This window comes from Chaetodon trifascialis, chromosome 9, assembly GCF_039877785.1.
Source record: "Chaetodon trifascialis isolate fChaTrf1 chromosome 9, fChaTrf1.hap1, whole genome shotgun sequence".
Classification (NCBI taxonomy): domain Eukaryota; kingdom Metazoa; phylum Chordata; class Actinopteri; order Chaetodontiformes; family Chaetodontidae; genus Chaetodon; species Chaetodon trifascialis.
Genome location: NC_092064.1, coordinates 27504161 through 27527395, shown reverse-complemented (window position 1 = coordinate 27527395; position 23235 = coordinate 27504161). Strand labels below are relative to the sequence as shown.

The 23235-nt window shown below is 45.5% G+C and overlaps 1 protein-coding gene across 2 annotated transcripts in view; it reads right to left on the bottom strand.

Moving 5' to 3' along the window:
* Positions 1-23235, bottom strand: part of LOC139335859 (spectrin beta chain, non-erythrocytic 4) — a 64526-nt gene that overhangs the window by 21960 nt on the left and 19331 nt on the right. Inside the window, exons 10-25 of one of the 2 annotated variants that reach the window (XM_070969641.1) lie at positions 22038-22155; positions 21745-21903; positions 21239-21541; positions 20900-21050; positions 20549-20685; positions 19901-20050; positions 18608-18976; positions 18232-18446; positions 17964-18101; positions 15764-16004; positions 15461-15619; positions 15115-15245; positions 14778-15003; positions 12892-13094; positions 11801-11891; positions 7479-7625 (exon numbers count right to left, since the gene is read on the bottom strand). In XM_070969641.1, the coding sequence (XP_070825742.1) occupies positions 7479-7625; positions 11801-11891; positions 12892-13094; positions 14778-15003; positions 15115-15245; positions 15461-15619; positions 15764-16004; positions 17964-18101; positions 18232-18446; positions 18608-18976; positions 19901-20050; positions 20549-20685; positions 20900-21050; positions 21239-21541; positions 21745-21903; positions 22038-22155 (2938 nt within the window). Of the gene's footprint in view, positions 1-7478; positions 7626-8369; positions 8540-11800; positions 11892-12891; positions 13095-14777; positions 15004-15114; positions 15246-15460; positions 15620-15763; positions 16005-17963; positions 18102-18231; positions 18447-18607; positions 18977-19900; positions 20051-20548; positions 20686-20899; positions 21051-21238; positions 21542-21744; positions 21904-22037; positions 22156-23235 lie in introns of those variants that run through there. The other variant, XM_070969642.1, reaches the window with a different exon arrangement.

The window sequence follows — 23235 nt, the reverse complement described above, 5'->3', positions numbered from 1 at the left end:
CTGAGCGTCACTGCTGACACTCTGCTGGTCACGCTGTCTGTCACACTCAGGCCGCTGCAGCTATTCTGTCAATATTTACTCCACGTGTGAAAATCATTCTTCAGATTTGAACTATATCCTGTTCATGGTGGAAAATGCAGCGGGACGCAGCTCCCTCCTGAAGGAAATCCTCTAGCACACAGGAAGTGATGCATGTGATGGCAGCAGTGACAGAGACCCGTGCGACAAATGCATGAAAAGCAGACAGAGCGCATGCAGGCTGATGGATTAGTGAGGCTGCTGCTGATGCACGAACACGTTTCCCAGCTACACCTCTGTTCACTACTGATGATGTTACTGCAGCACAGAGACACAAAAAAGCCAATCATGAGCTTTCACCCACCCACACACACAAGTTAACTTGCTGTGGCTGACAGAGGTTAGAGAAATACACATTTACTGCACACACACACACACACACACATGCACACACACACGCACGCACACCTCTGTGCTGCTGTAAAAGCATTGCTTTTGTCTTTCTCAAACCCCTGAGTGTGTCTTTTGTACTGAAAGCATCAGAAAGCTCAGAGTGCTCCAGGATTTGAGAGGTACAAGACAAAACACTCTGCTGGGATTCTTTTCATTTCACTGAACATCCCTGTGTGGTATGGAATTAATGTAAAGAAAGAGATGAAGACACCGTGTGCTGGTTAACTCAAACCCATAAAGTTCAAACACAGTAAGAAGAATTTTGTCAGAAAATGAGACGTTCACTGTCGTGGGTCTTCTGAACACCTTTGATTGTAAAATAGAGACATTTCTTTCAAATCTTGTTGAAATAAACTGACTGTGAAGGCCAGTCAGGGCAGAGAACTCCTGTTATTTCCATCTTTTATAGTTTCAAATTAACAAAAAACAGTGGCTGTAGACTGTAGTTTAAGGGGGTTACTGCAGCCTAAAATCAGCTTGAAATCAGAGGAACAAACCTCACTTTCAGCCTTCTCTATCTCCCCAGCATCACTATCTCAGTCAGTCTAATCCAGTTCCCTTGTTGTGCTTAAAAGCTCTATAATAGCGCGTTCATCAAACGTCCTCGTGTTTGGCAAGCAGTCGACTAACAAACGTGAACATGAGCATCATTAACGATCACAAGACTTCACAATGCTCACACAAAATGTACCCGGGATGCAGGACGGTGAAAGTATGACTCTCTGATCAGCTTACCCCAAAATTAAACCTAACCAACCCAATCATGAAGGGTACTATGAGTACTGGCCAATCAGAGGCTGAGTAGGGCGGCTCATGACTTCACCATCCATGAAAGTGGCACTCGAGAAGCAGCTATGAATATCTGACTTTTTCTAGGCAAATCAGTGCAGATTGAGTGGAAGAAGATCTGCAAATGGCGGCTGCCAGGTCTGAAAAGACCAGTGTGAACGTCATCAGCATGAACACCGGCAACAAATTTGAAGCGACGCGTCGAGCTGAAGCAACTGATTGAAAGAGAGTAAAAACACAACAGCAGATCTCTGTCTCAGCTTACCGTTTGTTCTCAGACTGCTGGTGTCATCACTGCTCCATTGATGTTCTTGCCACACTTACCTCCACACCTATACACATACACACACACACACACACACACACACACACACACACACACACACACACACACACACACACACACACACACACACACCTACACGCACACTCCTTCATTTACGCACACACACTCTCACATACTGCAGAGCCAGCACAAAAGCTTAATGCTCAGGGCCTTACGAGTGAAGCAGTTACATATGTGGTATACACTAAGAAGGGAACATAACATTTGTTTGAGTCATTCACGGTCTAAGCAGGATAAATACTAATGATGCTGGTCGTCCTCTGACTTTCCAACACTTTCAAAACTCCAGTTCATGTCAAAATACCTGCCCTCAGCCTCAGCTGTGAAATCAGATGGATGCTAATGAGCATGGAAACATGCTAACATAAGCAGGCTAACATGCTAAATGTTACCATATTACTAGTATGCTTACCATGATGATACGTACGCATGGCGCCTTTTGTTTTGAAAGCCCACAGGCTTAACATTACATACATATACATCACAGCATACATAGCATCGTTCATAGAGATCGTTTTAATTTCATCTTTGTGTGTGATGCAGCACAGAGTGAGCAATGAGGAAGAGTGGGATCAGAGCAGCAGAGGCTGAGTATATTCCAGAGTTAATGAGGCCAATTAATTATCAAACATAACGAGAGAGAAGGGGACCAAAAGCCTGCTGGATTCAGGCAAGGGAAGCATAGGGAAGACGCCATTTTCACTGTACACTCACACACTCCCCCACATACTACAAACAAAAACAAACACAGTCTGAAGAAACAAGCAACACAAAGAACGTCACTCCTCTGCAGACAGACGAGTGGTCCAAGGGAGGACAGGACATAAAATCTGCAGTGGGTCAGAGACTCCTTTGGGTCTGGTCATAGCCCAAAGCAAGCAACCATAACAAACAAACAAACAAATAAATAAATAAATAAATAGGTGCAGGGGATCTCCATATTACAATGACTGACATTTAAACTAATCCCAGTCACAGTAACCGTGTGATGTTTATATTATTCTAACTATCGTGACTATTATTCAACCCTTATTCATTTTGTTTTTTATGTTTTATTCTGTACGTCACCCTGTTTTTACTTTCTATTGTGGTATCTGTAAAGTTTTTACTGCTTTGTTACCAATAAAAACAAAAGTCATCACAAAGCATTACACATTCAGAACGCTGCACAGCTCATCTCACTAGATTTGGATCACTTTACTTACTTTACTGCTGCAGTCACAGCTGCACCTGTAGGCTAACTCTCAGCACCTGAAAGCAGTTTTCCTGTGTCTTACATCACTTCCAGTTAAATCTCGACAGACAGAGAGAGAAAGAGAGAGAGAGAAGGGGAGGGAATGAGGAATGACCTTCACACATGAGCTGTATGAAGAGAGGAGGGACGACAAGGAGAAAAGAGAGGGGATTGGACAGCTGTTGCTTAGCAACCGCTGCAAGCACAGGAAGAGTCATCTAAAAAGTCGCTCAAGCTGCCGCCGGCTGCTCGATGTCACAACAGAGACTGACACAGCACACTGCATGCATCATAATCATCCAAAAAATCAGCTGGGGTCTCCTCATCACAGAAACAGCGAAACAAGATCGTTATGTTTGTCTTCATTCATGTGCTCCTTTTCCATAGTTACACCTTCAACTGGCAGATGCAGCTGAGGGTGTATTGCTCAAGGGTACACTGTCAATAGAGAGAGGAGTGGAGGACTCTTTCAGCCTACAGGATACCAGGTAGACAGTAAGAGCGCCTTCAGACCAAACATGCAAGAACGATCTGTGCAAGATCAGTTCAGAAAGTTATCAGAGTAAAAACCTCACAATATTAATCTTATGATTATTTACCTGGTGTCCTGTCCTCTCTGGTGTATTCTTCCAGGCTGTTTTAAACCCAAATCCAAGGATTGGAAAGTGAAGTCACAGTCCTTCTCCATTATTCTCCACTGTAAAAATTTTACTGTTCCGGTCCCATCATCTAATCTGATAACGATGGATCTTGTAACACCGTGTATGATTTATTTGGTTCTGTCAGAGTAAACAGTCCAGAGGTCAATGCATCCCTTCCAACGGACAAACTAACATCAGGAGGGTCACGTTATGCTTTGACCCTGATGTTAGCCTTCAGGTAACTACAGGTAACTCCAGAGCTGGAATCTGCCTCTGTGTTTAAGGAGGCTACTGGCATGGAAAAGAGGGGAGACAGACACCTATAACAGACCTTGATGTAAGGAGTGCTTTCACTGAGGGAGGGGACGGAGGACAGGTGGACAACCAGAGAAACGATGCAGCTTTGAGCAAATGTCCTCTGCAGTTACCAAAGACTAAAAAAGCTCATGCACACTGTTTCCAGGCTTCGCACGCAGTGAAATACAGGTACACGCTCCCTCACAGATGGCTGATGCTACCCTGAAAACAGGCAATGTGCTTCACAGAGTCCTTCACAGCAGAGAGGGGCTCTTACCCTCTTACATAAATAGACTGGAGACTCTCAGAGGACACAAGCAGACGGACACAACGAGGACACAAGACACAGAGTGTTTGGACAGTAAGCACACAATGAGCAGGATCACAGTCGGCACAGTAATAACTATTAAAACAATACAATCAGGATTCATATTCCAGCTGATGATGTTTTGTCATCTTTTCATTGTGTTTCAATTTTTTTAGAAATGACGCACAAATACAATTCATATGAGAACAAAAGCTTGCAAAGACGCAGCGCGAAGGGACAGAGCAACGTCTCTAACGCTCGTCAGAGACGTGTACAGATCTTTATCAGTATTACCACGATAAGATCCCATGAATGTTATCTCACAAAAAGCTGCCACGTATGACTTCAGAGGCTGACTCTGCCAACAGCTAGACGGCCTGGTGTGACTACAGTCTGCTACTGAAGAGCATGAGCTGCGACCACGACAGCACCAACACACCGTACACGTCTGTACTTCCATACCCACGAGGATCACACTGGTATGATATATTCCAACCTAAACCTGCTTTCATCCTTAGCCATAAAACCAAGTCTGGATCCTTAAACAGGTCTGTGACCAAGTGATTTTTTTCCTCCATTTCTCTGCTGATACAGTGAAAGAGGGCTCCTCGCAGTATAAATGGGGCTTGTTATTATAAAAAAAAGCAAATAATTTAAGATCTCAGTGTTGCTCGAGCAGTGTGAGATATGAAGTGTTGCGGAGGTTGTTATTGTTTCTTACTGTCAGCCAAATTACACAGTTTCATGTGAAGATGCAAACAGAGAAATGCACTTAGAAATATTCTTCCAATTCTTCAGCTCGTGGGCGTAAAAACCACAATGGACTCCTTTTTACATCAGAGCAACAGCAGATTGTCTTTTACAGACAACTGAAGCCACTTCTGAACTGCTGTCCAGGCTAATCATGCCAATTATTTACATTTCTTATGCAAACTATGCATTTGTAACAGTTTTTATCTTGACAAGTAACAAGTTAATATTCTTCCTTGAACTTTAATTGTCAAATTTGGAACTTATCTTTTCCTATTTTCCATACATTTAACTGTTTTGCATGTAAACAGCATATTATCCATCTGCAGAGATGTTGTGAAAGTTCAGCAGAAAACCACAGTTTGTCCTCCTGCTCTCCACTGTCTGTCATTTTCTCTCTCCTGCTGTAAACATTTTCCAGTAAGCCAGCCTATGAATCTATAATGGAAACAGCTTGGTGCTCTCAGGCCTCGCTGGGCTGCCCTCTCCACATTATATCACTGTAGATCATTACACATCTGTCAGCCACTTTCCCCACATCACATGCCCACGTTACAGACGCACCTAACATGCACAAGGCTACACACACCACCTTCACAGTGCCCACTATAGGAGACGAAATAGAGAGAACACATTGGGTTCTCAGCAATGGACGTACAGTAATTAGACATAATGAGCAGCTTATGGGCCAATAGTGGGTGAAGCTGCCTGCCTGTACAGCCAACAACCACAATATCTAAGCTGTCAGCGAGTGGACTGGACAAGGACACAGAGATGATGTTGTACCTCAATTAGTCTTTCAACCAATTGATTATTAAGCAACCGCTTCGCTTCTAGTCTCACCTGTGCCAAAAGCCGTCTTATAGCATGCGCACAGATAACACATGACACAGAGTTGTGCCTCGGCTCAGTCACTCTGCTCCCACCCGGGGAGTTCAGTTTGAGTCGTGCCCAGGATGAGACTGCAGATGATCGAGTCATGATGCCAATGGTGCCATCACGGTGGTACGAGGAGAGGACAGTGTCGATGACTGAAAGACACTCAGTATAGCATCTCTCAGGTTTCAGATAGCAGCAGAACTGCTGAGCTTTATGATAATAAATGTGGCGTCAGTGTAGTGTTTCTCTACGAGAAACACAGCACTTCTTCGGCTTTCCTCAGAACAGATGTACCGCCAAGATTTGTTTATATCATACACAGATAAAACTGCAGCCTGCTAACTTCACAGTCACATTTTCTACACCAGCCCATGTGGGTTCATCAGCGTCCATGTGTCCTGTCAAAACTCCTTCAGCAGCCACTCGCTCTAAAGGATCATCACATACAATATTTGAGCTTGATAGCAGGCACAGTGAGACTGCTGAATGCTAGCCACCAACCGTCAACGTAATCTGATGACCTGAAACAGCATCAGCAGGTCAGAAAGACAAGCACCAATTTAGCATGTATGTCCGTTCATTTAGCAGGAGAAGTGTTCATGTCTGGCCAAGCGATTCAAGTGGAGGGAAGCAGAAATGTACTCAGGCCATCTCTATGATTATAACATGAACAAATGTCATTCAAATATCGCCTTCACTGCCTCTCACAGGTCCAATCAGCACGCGCACACAACACTATGAGTGACTTTGCCTAAAATAGGATCTCAAATCCGTGATGAGCGGCACATGGCCTGAGGGAATATGGCATTGAACTGCAGTTCTGCCACTGACCAATTCTGATTTTATACATCCAGATTCACGTCACCGCAGCCAGTCAAACGTGTGCACACAACAAAGTCATCCCAGTGAAACCTGAGGGTGTGGAGGGGGAAACACTGGCTAACCCAAGAGGCTGATGAGCTGTATAAATCTCCTTAATATGAAACAGATCCTATCAGGACACAGCAGTGGTAAAGGTTACAGCAATCCTCTCTCCAGTTAAAAACCCTCTGTAATACTTTGTGCCCTTGCTGCTGGCTTCGCTACGGTTTCCTTCAGTGAGATTATCGAATTAGTGTTTAACACAGGGAATACAGTTTCAAATAATTTTGACACTGGGTAAAGAAAGGACGTGCAACTTTGATGATTGATGTCCACATTTTGTTTACGTCAGTGATGCTTGTCTGAAGGGAAACAGACGTATGGTCACGTCTCTCACAATGGAACCTGGTATTCAGCACTCTGATATGTGACTGTTCAAAGCAACATATGACAAGAAACAAAGCTTCAAAGATGTCCCATCATCAGTGCACAAATTGCAGGAGCATTGGACAAAAAAAAAAACAACTACAAAATAATTCATATTGTTGAGGCGAATCATCAACATAGACGTACAAATATGCCTGACTGATACTGCTGAGTGACAGTCAACATAATATGACCCATTTGTTTGTTAAGGTGATATTACTTTGATAAAAATTCTTTCACATGAAGTATCACAAATTACACAAATTATACTATTTAGGTCAAAGGGCCCAAGTACATCCAAATGACTTGTTTGACTCCACTTAAAAACCTTCTCCCTGTCTGTATCCTGACATCATCGACAGCTTACTGTCAAAAGAAAGACAAGCATGGACGTTATTTCATATTCCACAGTGGCATTTCATCCTGTGCCCAGCAGCCAAAGGGCATAAAACTCTCAGCAGGATGAGCAGCACTCACCTTTTCAATTTTATCCAGCCATTCCTTATTCTGGGCCAACTCGGCCATGAACGCTTGGTGCTTCAGCCATTTCTTATGAAGCTTCTGGGTCTCGTCTCGGCTGCTGTCCCTCGCCATCAGCATCTTCTCACACACCCAGTCCCCCAGCTGGGCGAGAGAGGCAGGGAGAAAAGAGGGGAGAGGGAGAGGGAGAGAGAGAGAGAGAGAGAGAGAGAGGTGTCAACATTGGATGAACATACACACTGTAAATAACTGTTGGTCTGTGCTAAAGGATTGCTCATTTAAAAAAGACTTGGATACACAAAAACACCCTCTCACGCACACACTGCGTGCTGAAATTGTGTCCAGCTCATAAGAGAAAGACATGTTTGATTACATAAGACACACACTTATACTACATTATCACAATTTACATATTTCCATTAGCTTCTGTCATGTGAAAAATCCACATAAGAAGTGTGCTGTAGATAAACACACCAGCCACACATACAGTGGGAAATACAAGGTCAAACACACACACATGAATATTTAATGACGCACAGCAGGCACATGTAGGCAGACACACGTGTACCAACAAGCATGGCCGCGAGAATTCACATGTACACACATCAGATCCACACATCAACACATACCCACACAATAAACACCCCCCCCCCCCCACACACACACACACCTCCACTATCCATCAAAGAGTAAAATCTGTGCTGTGTGTGAGGCAAACACACAGTGAAAACACCTCACGCCTGCGCTGATAGCATCACCAGCATATTCAGGTCAGCATCAGCACCCTCGTCTCTCCGTCGCCAGCATCCTCACACCTGCATGCAGCGTTTCCGCCTGCACTTCTGTCCCTGTCTCCTAACCCAGCTGCAAGGCGAATAACGCGTTTACCGGCGGCGTTTAACTGGAACAGCCCATGGGATTGTGGCAGCCGCAGGCAGCCGCTGGTGTCCGCATCCTCGCTGGTCTGCCGTCACACACATGCAAAGACGCTCTTCACCGCAGAGCCAGATGGAGGGAGAGAACGAGGAGAGGAAGGAAAGGAAAGAGAGAGCTGGACAGAAAGACGGTGGGCGGAGACAGCGACAAAAGGTGCACTGAGAGGAAAATGCCAGGCAGGAGGGTAAATCACAAAAACAACACTGGAGGCTGAGGAGGCAGGCTGGACTTCAAACTGAGGCTGCTCTCTTTCTCTCTCTCTCTCCACCTCTCCCTCTCTCTCCCCCTTTCTCCCTCTCTGCTGTGTTGCTGTACGCTCAACTAGGAGAGAGAGGAGGGGCGGGGGCGGGCCGGTGACGAGCGAGGGGGTAAGAATGAGGACAATTGAGACGAGAAGAAGAGGAAGAAAAAAATCACCCTCCCCAAAACAATAAAATGGCAGGCAGCTGAGCCGGTGCAGCCGGTGCCCCTCCTCTGCCTCACACCTTCAGCGAGTGGGCGAGCGAGTGAGCGCGCTGCCTAGCTGGTTGGAGGAGAGATGGAGTGGAGGAGGAGGAGGAGGAGCAAAAGACTAGGGTTGGGATTTTGGGGGCAGGGGATTCAGGCAGCGCCTCCAGGCTCACTGGTCACGGCTAATCATGGTGAGCTGGAGGAGGCCGAGGGGGGAGGTGGGCTTAAAAGGGTGTCAGAATGAGAGTGCGAGGAAAGAAGAAGCAGATTTTGTTTTTCTGACTACCAGCCGAGCTCGTGACTCCTCGACAGCTTCTCCTCCTGCGCTACGCACATCAGCTCCCTCCACCATCCTTCTCCTCCTCTCTGCAGCAGTCCCAGGCAGCTGTGCTCTTCGTCTCCAGCCCGCCTGACGCTGCTGCAGTGGTGAAGCGCAGAGAGAAGAGAGAGAGGGCCGAACAGCGGAGGTTTGGACAGAGGAAAAGAGGAGGGGCGGCAGTGAGGAAGAGTGACAGAAAGCAGCAGATTGGACAGAGCGCTGATTTATCCTGAATGATGTATTTGTAGCTTGATAGATTTACTGCTCCTCGTTCCTTTAAAGGAAGGGGTTGGATGCCTGTCCGACGCGCCCCCCCCCCCCCCGCCTGTCACTTTGTCCCATCACACACAATCACACACAGTGCAGAAGTGTGAGGACATGCCGGCTAATGTGAGTTAGCCTCACACACACATGGAGGCAAACAAGACGGCAGACTCACACTCCTACGACGTATACACACACATGCACATGACCAAACAGGCGCTCTCACACAGACACCTATAGGTTTCATGACTGCAGAGGTCGTGCAGGGTCATCGCCTGATGCCCCCCTTGAGACTGTAATAGAATTGAATGAGGGAAAAGGAGGAGGTGTGTGAGTGTGTGTGGGGGGTGGTAGAGAATGAATGAGGGTGGGGGAGGAGGAGCTGGAGAAGAGGGTCTGAAAGATGGAAGATCAAATGCAGCCTTGTTAAAATCCATGTTTTATACATTTTGAATAGGCGTCATAAATGTAATAATACTGTATACTGGTTAACCAAATCCACCATGGCTGCTGACTGCAGGAAAGCACGAGACATGAGCGGAAGGTTTGCAGTAAGACTACAAATATAATTCCCACGTGGCCGACATGTTGACAGAAATATGTCAATGCTTCAGGCTTTTTCAAAGTATTCCTGCAAGGCCGAACCATTTAATTTAGTGTTTGTCTCAAACAGCTTACAGACCACTTTACACTGCGCTTTGTGAGCACACATATCATTAAATTAAGTAACCTGAGTCAGGACAAATGTTAGTCCACAGTTTGTATCTTGACACTATTTGTCCTCAGCATACAATAACTCGCCCGAAGCACTGATCCAAACTGTCTCACCTGACAGAAGAAAAGCACAAACACAAACCTTACATGCATTATATAGACACACGCAGCGTTTGGTAATGCAGAACCCTCGGGCATACATGTGCTCGTTTCCAAACAGAGCAGGAAGTGAATCCTGGAAACAAGCTACAGTCTGATCTCTGAGTTCACCTCCTCAAAACCCTTCAGTCCTGAAGATGGAGATGCACTGAAGATAAAGACAGGCAGAGAGGAAGAGGAGAGACTACTATGATTACATAAGAGGAAGAAAAATGTGACTTTTTAAAAAATATTTTTAGATTCTGGTATTGTATCATCCACAAACAGCAGCACCAAGCTGCCTGAAAATGATGGTTTGTTACAAAAAAACATGTCCAGTCATCAAGTTCATTAAGAACCCATAAGGCTGTTTACATAATAAACACATTAGAATAATAAAATGCAACAAACCTGTGAATCTTTTCAATAAAATGATAATAAAATAAGCACTGATGGACTAATTTTGATTTCTATATTCACAACTGATCTGATATTGTATTGATGTAGCATTGAGCAGCAGTGTAGGTTGCTCTGGACACAAGCGTGTCGTAAATCTTGGCAGGAAGAGGATAAACTGTAGATGTGATTATTTTGTGCACAACAGAAACATGTGTCTGCATGAAGCTCGGTGTAGAAGTGTTGGCGCGTAGATGGAAAACAGCAGTTAGCAGCAGAAAGCACGAGGACGCAGCCTCACAGCCTGGCAGCTGAAAGCTCAGGTTCCCACAGACTGACGCAGTGTAACTCGCCCACTGTAGGCCACACACGCACGCACGCACACACACACGCACAGTCAGGGAAAGACCCCTCACACATACTGTATTTCTACATACACGCGTACGACGCGTGAGCAGTCAGATGAATGTGACGGACGCACACACACCTTCACATGCAGACACTCATGTACGCTGTGAGACACACTCTTCCTCTTCCTGAATTAGTTATGAGGAGCTGTGCTGCTGAATCATTCAGTGGAGCCGAAGAGAGAAAGCTGCTGAAGCTAAACAAGATTTTGGCCCGGAAAGAAGCCCGTGACTCCGCAGGGCGAGAGAGCGATAACTGCAGGAGCGAGCAGAGGTGAGTCGTGTGCAACACGGCTCGGCGTGACATGCGTGAGGTGTGCACACGTTGACGATAGCATCTGACGAGACAGCCAGGATTCAGCTGGTGACGATGAGACGGCCCAGACACGCACAGGCAAGATTAAGTCAAACCTTTTAAATCTACATTTCAGAACATCTGAACAGCAGCTACCATTCTTCAGCAACGAAGAGGTCAATGGACTGAAAAGGAGGTCAACCTTCAATAATGCCGCCATGATGATTCCTGGGAAATGGAAGTTCTAAAAACAGAGCAGTTATCTTGCGCTGCCACCAGAGGCCACCAAAACATGAAGCTGGCTATTACAAACAGGAACAAAGACATCGCCATCCCCTTAAATGTCTCGTGAAACCATTTCATTCACTCAACCAGTGCAACCAGTCTGTTGTCCTCCTACCTCGTGACAGTCCTGGAGAAACCTCTGAAGTTCCCACTGGTCGTTCAGCTTCTCCAGCCACTGCTGGGCCAGCTCTCGGTTCTGGTTTCCCCTGAAAGAGCAATTCAGGTTCAGTTACAAATGTTCAAAATGAAAACATATCTTTGTGTGTGTTTATATCTTTGTTTATCTTAATATTTTTCTGTATCAGGTACCAACTGATTTTCTGACCATTACTACACAAACTCGAAACATATAAGCATTTTAAAAGCTTAGTGATGGAGGACTTCATGCATATATCATGCGTACCTGAATCAAAAAGTACCTTAATTAACACAATAATGATGAAATGATTTATTACAGGACCAGAATGTGTAATATATAAAGACAGTCATGCTGTAGTGTGCTCATTTATTTGTCCCCATGGGAGAAAAATAAATGTCTGATGAGTTAATTCATGTAAATTAAATCTTATAACCATATGGTTCTTCACATTGCTATTGTTGGAAACGTACACATAGAAAAATCCCAACCCCCTCCCCACACACACACACACACACACACACACACACACACACACACACACACACACACACACACACACACACACACACACACACACACACACACACACACACACTCAGCTCAGCTATCACACAGATTTCATGGTCAGATGTGGACGACGCAGACTGAGGTCTGTTTTCAGCGTTTCTACTTCTTTTCCACTCGGGGGTCTTTATTCCTTTTCTCATTGTCACATTGTGTTTGGACAGCTGCTTCGAGCTTTGTGCTTTAAAATCGGCTCCGTGTGCCGTTGGGACAGTGCGTGGTGCTGCAGGTGGCACGGAGACAAAACTAAATCTTAAATATCCAGCATTTAATAAGGTGAAATAGAGCGACTAACGCTAACAACCACTGTGTTTGTTTTACACATTTAAGCCAGAATCTCTTACTTCTCCTCTACAGTCTTACCTCCAGCACGTACATAAACTCAGAAGACTTGGACGTATTCACAGAAAAAAAAACTGATGTATTACAAAAACATGCTAAAGTCAGACAGATGCTTCCTTCTGCTTCGGGGCTTCTGTCTCGAGTTGGCCTTCACGTGGTACCTGTTGGCGAGGGTGTCGATACGCTCCTTGATGCGCTCAGAGTAGATGTTGCTCTGGCTGATCAGACTCTCTCCAGCCTCGATCACAGCTTTGATCCGGTGCAGGTTCAGCTCCATGGTGGTGGTGAAGTCCTTGTGCTTCTTTATGGCGGCTTCAACCGTTTCCACCGTGGTAGGCAGCTCCACGTGAGCGAGGGCCGACTCCTACAGAATGGACATGGGATATGGTGAGGTGATGTCTTGGCTCAGGAACTGATTAAGTGAAGGAGATGAAAAAGAAAAGAGTAAAGATCCCACAATACAAAGAAAGATATCAGAGGAGCACAGAGCAGAGAAGAGCAACGCTTGAAATATAAGCCTGATATTGGCTTAATTATGGACGAAACCAGTGTCCAACAGTCCTTAGCTTCATCCTCTAATGTAAGGACTGTCTGCTTTTGTCGTCGTAAGTGTCAAACTCAACTTAAAATGGATTCAATTCATGTTTTTCTCATCAATATACACACAGTACTGTACAATGACTGAGCAAAAACAAGTTCGTGGAGTATTCTGAAAATGTGCTGAAAATAAAAGACTGAAATATTCCAGTCAAAAAACCTGGACCTGAAAACCACATGCACCGTATCTGCATAACACAAATAATCTTAATAATAAGAGCTGGTCTTGTAAAGATCTTTTCTCAAACAAAAAGAGACACTGTGCCCAACACACACACACACACACACGCATGCATGCACACACAAGTCGAGGGTAGCTCTGCCTGTGACATTTCGGATCAGAAAAGCAAACCTGTGCACGTGTGATACTGAGATTAAATACAGCGATGCAGACTGCAAGAGCAGGTCTGACACATTCAGCAAAGGTAAAACTACTGACAATGTCTACATCTACTTGAAAAAGGTACTGACTAGTGTTCTCAACTTGACACTGAGATGGGACTTCACGTTAAAAAGTGCACTTTTATTATTCATGAAACTAAAGCGTCGTCAGAAGACTTTTTCTGGACCACACTGTCGGAGATCTGCAGCGTTGGCAGCTCATTAAAAGGAAGAAATGGGTGCAAAAAACTTCATGTTTTGGGTCTGTGGCCTCAGACTTGCACAACACCGTCCAATTCTATATGCTTTCCTGTATGAATGCTTCCAATAAAGATCCAAGCTACGATCCTTGCTCAACAAACGCACAGTCAGGGACCGAATTCAGCCAATAAGAAGCGAGCATTATGTACACAAGCCTATAAATACCATCATACTGTATATTGTTAACACACAGACACACATACAGACAGACTGGCGAGCAACAAATCCTCCTCCACAATGCAGAGCTAGAGTTACTGGAGGCTGCTGCCTCGACAGCTCCTGCTCTAATATCACATAACGCAGGGACACTCTGCAAAAAGACACCTGCTGACACACACTCACACACACACACTCGCTCTCTGTCTCAGGGCTGTGTTTGGCAGGCTAAGACAGCCACACCCAGTCCAGTTGACACTTCGCTGCAGTCAGAAAACAACATTTGGCCTGTTCAGAGGTGCTCATGGAGACACCACGATGCTCACATGACGTGATATGACTTAATCGTTGATGCTGCCACCATCATCATGATGTGATCCAACTAAAGTGACTTCTAAGTACAAGAACTTTGAAATATCACTTTAAATACTGCAGAATTACTATATTCACTTTGAATACATTAAGTAGAACTTAATGACATCTAGTTAGAAGTACACTTTTTACACACAGGGAGCAGGGGGGGTTTGAGCTGACAGAACAAATGACATTTCCATCCTAAAGCAACACAGCTAAGACAGACAAAACAGCTAAAGGAGCTGAGGAGACGCTCCTTGTAATCTGCGGCTACCTGCTCAGTCTTTGTTCATCTCACCTGGTTGTTGAGGAAGGACTCGGCCTGTTTGACGTCTCGGAGGAACAGGTGGAAAATGTGAGCCTGGACCAGAACCTCTCTCCTGCTCTCCCACATCTCCAGCAGCTTGTTCCAGCCAACGTCGAGCTTCTGGAGCCACTGCTGCAGGGCGGCCTGAGGGAGAGGAGCCTCCTCCGACTCCAGCAGCTCATTCATGGCCTGCAAGCGCTCGTAGTCCTCTTCATACCTGCATGAAAAACAACAGCGAGTCAATCATCCTCCGAGATTTGATGTGTTTTTAAGATGAGATCGTGTTAAAAACTAAGATGAGCTTCTCTTTGTCTTTCATTAAACCCACCGTCCGATCTCCTCCTTTAGGGCGGCGTGTTTGTTGATGAGCCTCTCGGCCTCCTCCAGGTCGTTGGGCAGCTGGTCCGAGGCGGCTGCTGTCTGAGTCTGGACCAACCAGGTTAGGAACGAGTCCAGGTCCTGACAGGACAGGGAAACGAGCATGATTTAGATTTAATTAATTCCATTGTTTGTCTAGATTACAGAAGTTTGTGTTGACTGAGAAATCTGTTGAAATTAAAGACAGATCCTGTGGTTTGTTTCCAGATTGCTGGTTATGTGAAGACGTGTGTGTGACCATATGCTGGGCCAGTGTCTCTTGATCATCAGTGAGACTTCTTCCTGATGTATTGTACCTGTATGAAGCTCTGCAGCCTGCTGGCCACCATCAGCGAGTCCTCACAGCCCTGCAGGGTGCGTTTCAGCTCCTCCCACTCCAAACTGATGCCATCAAACGGCACGAGAACCTCCATGGCCCGACCTTGGTGGACGGTGGCCAGATGCTCTGCCTCTTCCTACATCAGAGACAGCATTAAGCTGCATAATACAACCTGTGTATAAAAGCGTCTGAACCTCTACATATTTGTAGCTTTTAATAGTAATAATAGAAAAAGTAACAGCTATAGCCATCAAACATCTAACAATCCATAATTCCACACCTGCAGATGCAGTAGTTTTGGCTCCAGGACAGACAGGGCTCCCTCCATGGTGGACAGGCGTCTCTGCAGAGCCAGGACTCCACCCAGATCGCTGCCCATGTACTGCGTGGCGTCGATGGCTTTTCTCTTGTCCTGGATCTGAGACTTGATCTCGGCACACTCCAGCAGGTAGTTCTGCAGGCGTAACATGGAGTCCAGCTGGTCCTTCTTCTGCTCCACCAGCTCCACGATGCTGTTCCACCTGGAGAGATGTGACAGACAGGACGGAGTGACGCTTAATGTGTAGTTTGTGATGGATGAAGGGTGAAGATAGTCGTGATTTACCTTCCCTTAACTCTCACTTAAAAAGAGATTTGGCTTAATCTGTCACTATATTCACGAACAAACAACTGTAGGACTACCAGGCTGTACCTGTTCCAGGTCAAAAGATCGAAAATGCAGCAGATGAAATTAAAAAAAAAAAAAATTACGTATTAACTTAAAAATATCACAGCTTACAGACATAAGAGCACACGTCATACCTCTTTCACTGTTAGACCTGCTGCTGGTTACGAGAGCTCTTTTCTGTCTCCTCATTCAACTGAGATGTAAAAGCTAAACGTCCTAAAAATGACTGATTTACATCAATCTTGAGAAGTCCTAAGCTGCATTATCACTGCGAGGCATTTCAAACTCATTATTTTGATGACCTGATATGACCTGATATGAACCGCTCCTGTTTGCTCTGCTCTGGTTTCAGCCCAGGCCTCGTCTGCTTACCGTACCATCATACAATATGTTCTCCTGATTCTGCTCCAGACCAGCAGGTCTCAATACACAACAATTCAGCCAAGAAACACGCACACACACATGCACAGATGCACACACACAGATCCTTGTGACTGTAATGAGGTAATGGCAGACAGAGCGCTCAGCAGGCAGGCAGGAAAACAGCTCGGTGACATTGACCTCAGAGCTGCAGAAGTCCTACAGGTGCAGCATGGTGGTGGAGGTGGAGGTGACTGTTGGGGGTATGTATGTGTGGCAGGGGTCGCCGCTTCACAATAATGAAACAGAACACGCGTGTGTATGTATACAAGGAGGCAGTAATGGATTCAGTTTACACACTGAGCGTTTGCTTTAAGTATTTCTATATGAAATACACGGGAAAGGATTTACCATGAATGTACGCTAACAGTCAAATTAAAGTTAAAGGGAATTTACACCATCACACTGTCACTATCTCAGGACAGCAAAGACATGCAGATAAGGTCCTAAAACTGAGACAGACTTTTAATAAGTAACAGCAGAGGATGTGATGAGGACGGAGACGTGCTCATTTTGTACGCTTGTTCTTATTTTTGCTCTTGGCTGGCTTTGTCTTAACTGTGGGGCAGCCAGCACAGATGGTCACCCCGAGACCAACGTCATGCGCCAAGGTCACAAGACTCATGGACACCCGGCCGTCATGGACATGCTGCCAGACGGTGACAAACAGTGGTCTGTGAACACGACTGAGACAGATAAAAAAGCCAATCCCACCACAGAGCTGACCTGGACGGACGTTAGTGTAAACACACATGACTGCTGACACTTAGAAGAGACACATGCTGGTATTTTACAGTTCATATTATCTTTGGCACTGAACTCGTGGCCTACAAAGATAAGAAAGCAGGTAGGAGTTCAGTCTCTTATTAAAGCAGCGAGGGACAGGACACGAGGCACTTGTCAAAAGACAATTACAAAACACTGTATGAGTGTGAATTTCCCTGAATTATTACACAAGCCACAAAATTTCTCGTCCTCGCCACCTCTCTCTCCTCTCTGTGTGTGTCAGTCTGCCTCCCTCTCCTCCCACCCACTCCTCCCCCCTCCTGGGAGTAAATAGGACAGATAAACCAGTGCATTATTTAACAGACAGTGGGCTGTCACCTCACAGACTGCTCTCCACTCAGAGTACAGTATATGAACATAATTACATTACATTAAAGACATGAATTTACTGAACTTGTCCTTCAGCGTATCCGTATTTCAGTGCCTTGCTTATCAACACTTTGACAGCAGTAATCACTGACTCATGACTGACATAAAGGTTTCTGATAGCCTTGCCTAGTATTGGAAGAGGAGTTTTAGTAGTAGAAGTGGAATCTGTAGTTTAGTATTTAAGTGTATTATAATGCCATATACCAGTGGTAGTAGTTGTTGCGCTGTGTTTGACTACCTGGAGTTGAGGTGGTCCTGACAGCCTCTGACCTCCGTAGAAGATGGATGACCTCCATCCAGGAGCTGCTGAACTATCTGGTTAACATCCAGGATCCGTCCCATCAGGCTGTTCATCTCCTGGTCCAGGCTCTCAAACCTACAACAAAGGGCGCCGTCAGTGCGATGAGCCAGTCAGTCGGTTCCATTGGCCAAAACCCAGCTGAGCTTTCATGAGGTGTCAAAGCCACTGAACCTCCTCCACTTCCTCTCATCTGCCTTCTCCTCACCTGTGCGCCACCACCTCCACGTCCTCCAGTTTTTCTGGGATCTCCATCTTGTCCAGCCACTGCTCCTTCTCATCAATCCACAGCTCGCAGGCATTGACCTCGCTGAACATGCGGTAGACGGCGAGAGCATCGTGAAGCCACTGCTGTCTGAGCACCGCCACCTCAACCACCTCTGTGTACAGCTGCTCCACCTCTCCCATACGCACCTGCACCTCCTGCAGAGAGGAGATGGCAGACAACAGAGGGCACAGAGACAGAAGGAGAGGAGGAGGAGAAGCAAGGGTATAGTGGGGTGAAAGAAAAGATGGAGAAGAGTAAGCAAAATATTTCATAATTAAAAAAAGTTAAACATCCTTTCCCCACTCCCTCTACCCACCTCCTGTTCACGGTACTGCAGAGGCAGCGCCACCATGTGTTTCCGCAGTGTGACTACATGCAGACGATGCTTGTCGATGGCCTCGCTGACCCCTCTGTGCTTCTTCAGCAGTGACTGAGTGGAGTACTCATCGTGTCCGAAGTCTTCGCTGGAGACCAGGCGGTAGGCGTCCTGCAGCCAGGCCACCAGGTCATCAGTCTCCGTGGAGAACTGAAAAAAGTTCAGCGCCTCCTGCAGGTGGCCTAGACGCTGCGCGGCCTGGTCCTCCAGCCTCTTCCACTCGGCCTTCACCTCCATGATGCGCTCCTGGATCCCCGCCGTGCCAAAGCTCTTCTCGCTCAGGATCTGCTTTCCTCGTTTCATGGTGTTCTGAAAGAGCGACAGCATGACTCCAAATCGCTTCTTCACTACTTTTCTTTAAACTAGAAGTGTGGTGTTTTGTTCATTTGCAGGAGGCTTTGGACTGTCATGATGCAGCTGTCACCAAATACCAATAAAAACTGAAAATATGTCATTGTGAGGCTTTTTGGGTCCTCTAATAAACATATTCTACACTGTAAAATGTAATATTCTGTCAAACACATTAACACATACAGAGTCCTACAACTACTGTCATCTATCAGATCGTACTGTACCTACAACATCTACCATGCATTAAGCCTGGGCCTGTAAAATCCAACCAAACCTTTTGTCACTGGCATTTGGCACACTGGTAACACTGGCGTAGTCTTTAATTTGCACTAAAATTATTTTTAGCACAATCATACTTTTGTCAAAGCAGTCACAATAGTTGCCAACTGCTGTTTGGTAAATCTGCTTCATACAGTTTGCACAAAACATTAGGCATGTGGCCTGAAGAGGTCTGCTAATGAAAAGGATTAAAATCATAAAGGCTTCATAAAAGCATGCCTGTGCTGTAACATGTCACCTCAAGTCATTTACACAATTCAAAAATAACAGTATGTATTTTCAAGGAGATAAAAATGTGTTTGAGTCTTAACAGCCAGCACCAAACGCAGGAACTCTGATCTTTGATATTTGGATCTTCTGGTTATATTAATCATTAACTGCTGCCAAACTTTGTTTAACATCAGATTTGATTAATGAAACTATACTGAAACCAGGAAGAATGACACAGTTGGGAGTGGGTGAGTGAGTGGGTGAGCTCAAAAAATAACTTAGAAATCCTAATATATACATTCATTGGGGTACATGAAGTTCAGGACAGAAACTGGAGGTGCTGTTGGTGTCCCAGGTGCTGATACTCACACACAAACACACATGCACACACACCTGCAGCAGCGACCGGTGAGCCAGCAGCTCTCCAGCCAGCGTCTTGTGTTTTTGTAGTAGCTTCAGCACGCTGCTCAGGTCCTTCCCATAACCCTGAGCTCCCAAGATGGAGCTCTTCTCCCTGATCCAGGCCTCCGACTCCTCCAGCTCCTGATGGGGGATCAAACAAACAGACAAGATTTAAAGTTTACATTGAAATATAAGAGCATTAAAAGACAAAACCTACAGTTTGACACATGGATATGAACTGCTGGATGAAACGAAATGACATATATAACAAAGATTAGAGGGTGGGTCCATAAAAGGACATCTTAATTTGAACTAATTTTCACCCCTGCTCTTGCTGTGTGACTTATTACCTTTTCAGCAGACATTTAAACATGGGCCTGTAGTGTCTGTGTGACAGACTGAGGCACTGAATTAACAAAGGTGTAACCACCTTTATTCTGTGAGTCTTTAAAGATGCTGCAAGCAGGTCGGGGGGAAAATAAACATTCAGGTCTTTGGACATCCAAACACAAGGACTGAAACCCCTTCAAATGTCCACAGCTGGCCAATGAGCATCCAATGAGCCCTTCACATAGAGTATACTGGCCCCTTGACATGACATAATCCCACCTTTTGCCTCATGCCGCCGCCCGATCTCACCTGAAAGAAGGCCCAAAGTTGTCTCGACTCCTCAAGCTCAGCACGTCTTTTGGCTGCCAGTTGTTTCAGCTCCTCCAGACAGGAAGAGACATGGTTGACACGGTTACAGATCACCTGTGGGTCACACGGTTGGTAACCTGGCAGACAACAAAATCAGCTTATTGACCATGAAAGATAGAATAGATAGGTAGCAGTTCATTCATTACAGCGGTGCATACCTATCATCCCTTTAAGGAGACTCAAGTCTTACCTTTATTAACACTTTCATATCATATAAAATTGAAGACAGATCAAATGAAAAATGTCACCAGAGCCACACACAATACACACGATACATGAGTGTGTATGTACCCTCTATAGTGGTGAATTTGAGCGCAGCAGTGTTGAGTGTCTCCACCCGCTCGGCCTGCACTGTAATGTCAGCTTCCTGCAGGCTGTGTTTCTGCAGCAGGTCATCCACCTCCAGAAGATGCTTCCCAAAGTCCTTCGACAGCAGCTGGACCTGAGAGAGAGCAGAGGAGGAGACAGGTGGAGGGACGGCAGGGAACATGTGTGTGTCATTATATATCAGGATGTCTTCTTTTTACATAAAGTTCTCTTCGATCTCTTTCTTCTTTCCTCTGTCTTTATTTAACTACTGAACATACATTTGTCTTTCTCTTTCTGTCTCCCTCTCACAGCTTCCACTACCTGTGTGTCCTCCATCCAGTCAATCATGTAGACCATGTCCTGAAAAGTCTTCTGCAAGGCCAGGTTCTTCTCCAGCCGGGCCCTCCTCCCCGCCACCAGCTCCTTCAGCAGACTCCACTGGCCCAGAATGTTCTCCTTTCGTGCCAAGATACGCCGGATGTCGTAGTATCCTTCAGCCTCCATCTCTGCGGAGAGCTCCACCACCACCCCAATCCGGTCCTCGTATGAGGCGATGTCCGCCTCGATGGCCTCATGTTTCTTCATTGCTGCCTCGACTGCTGGTAGGTCGTAGCCAAAATTGTCCTGCAGGCGGGAGAGAAGAAATAATGAAAAGAAAAAAGATGTAAAGTGTGCAGCTGAAGCAAAGACAGTGGGAAGACAAAGGGGACGGGAGTGAAAGAAGACTAACCTAAAAAAGCCTTAAAGTTTAAAAATCCACCTGTTTTACATTATTACGCCACTTATTAACTAATATGCCACACTGACACATTCCCAGAGGTCCCTACCTGTGACACAAGCCTCTGGTTCTCATTGAGCCATGCTTGTCTCATGGTGGTTTTGTGGTCAAAGCACTGAGCCAGCAGCTCCAGTTTCTCCTGACGAATCAGCTCCTTGCGCAGAGCCACGCCCCTTTCATGTTCCGCCTTCTCCAGCCGTTCCCAGGCCTGGACAGGAAGTGACAAAAACACAGTTACTCGGTTCAACAGCTGTGATGTAATAGAAAAATAAAAGTAACAGAAAATATAATTAATTAGTAAAAAGTGAAATACAGGATATACAGAGCTGGTGGATATGTGACCTTGTTGATGTCTGAGATGAGCTTCCCATCATTAGGCACATAGGGTTTCTGGTTGTTGGCTCTGAGTTTGCTTTGGATGGTGAAGAGAAGGACCTCGAGATTCCCTTTCTCCTGAAACCTGAGCAAGAAACGGAAAACTTAACTTTGTGATCGTGTCACGCGACATGGCCTCTTGTCTTTCATCAGTCTGCTGCTGTAGGACACACTGAGAGTACTTCCGACTTTGCTCAGAGAAAAATGAGAAAAAAAAAAGAAAGAAAGAAATTGAGGTCAAAGGAAGCACTCAAGCTGCCGCCAAAAGCTGGTCAGGATTTCAGTGTCTTATGAAGGACACTCATAGCATGAAGGCTTGGAGGTCTGGTAAAGGGCGATTTCTCTGCTCCCTCTGCTGCCCCACTGCTCAGAGCCGTGATCATTCATCAGTCTAGGGGAGTCATGAACATTTGCTTTGAACCAATACAGTGACCTTTCATAATAAAAGAACAAGATCTTTTATATAAAAGACATTCAAGACCTTGATCTATGAGACAGGATGAAGTGAGGCTCGTGTCACTTTTCTGTGAAATATGTTCTGAGGAGCACGTCATCTCTGGCTGGAGGTAGCAATTATCTTCATTAATGATTTATCTGTTGACTACTGGCTCTTAATCAATTGGTTTGTCTATAACCTGTCAGAAAAAAGGGAAAATGTCCCAGAGGATGTCTGCACATGCCTTGTTTTTGTCTGAACAACAGTCCAAAACCTTAAAATGATCAGCTGATTATCATATATGACGAAGAAAATGTCACAGTGGAGAGGCTGGGACCTGAGTGGACTCCCAGTGCCTGTGGGGCCATGAGTTCAGCACTGGGCCCATGCTAATGCTGATCCTGATGACGCTGGACAAAAGGCTCAAGGCTCAGCAGCTCTGTGATGCAGCATGTGTGTTTGCATGTACATAAACAGCAAGACATGATCGACTTCAGCGCTCCCTGATTTCACTCTAACGTCTCTAATGAGACTAATCAAAAAGCTGATTCTAGCCGAAGGAACACAGATCAGCATCAGTTTAGTTCTCAACTGAACTACGTATAAAAGATATTTTGGACTAAACATGGTTGATAATCACTCAGTTGCTGCTACTGCTGCATATATTTAATATGTCAGTTTATCGTCTGAGCAATATGCAAACTATGCATGGACAGTGGAATAACCACT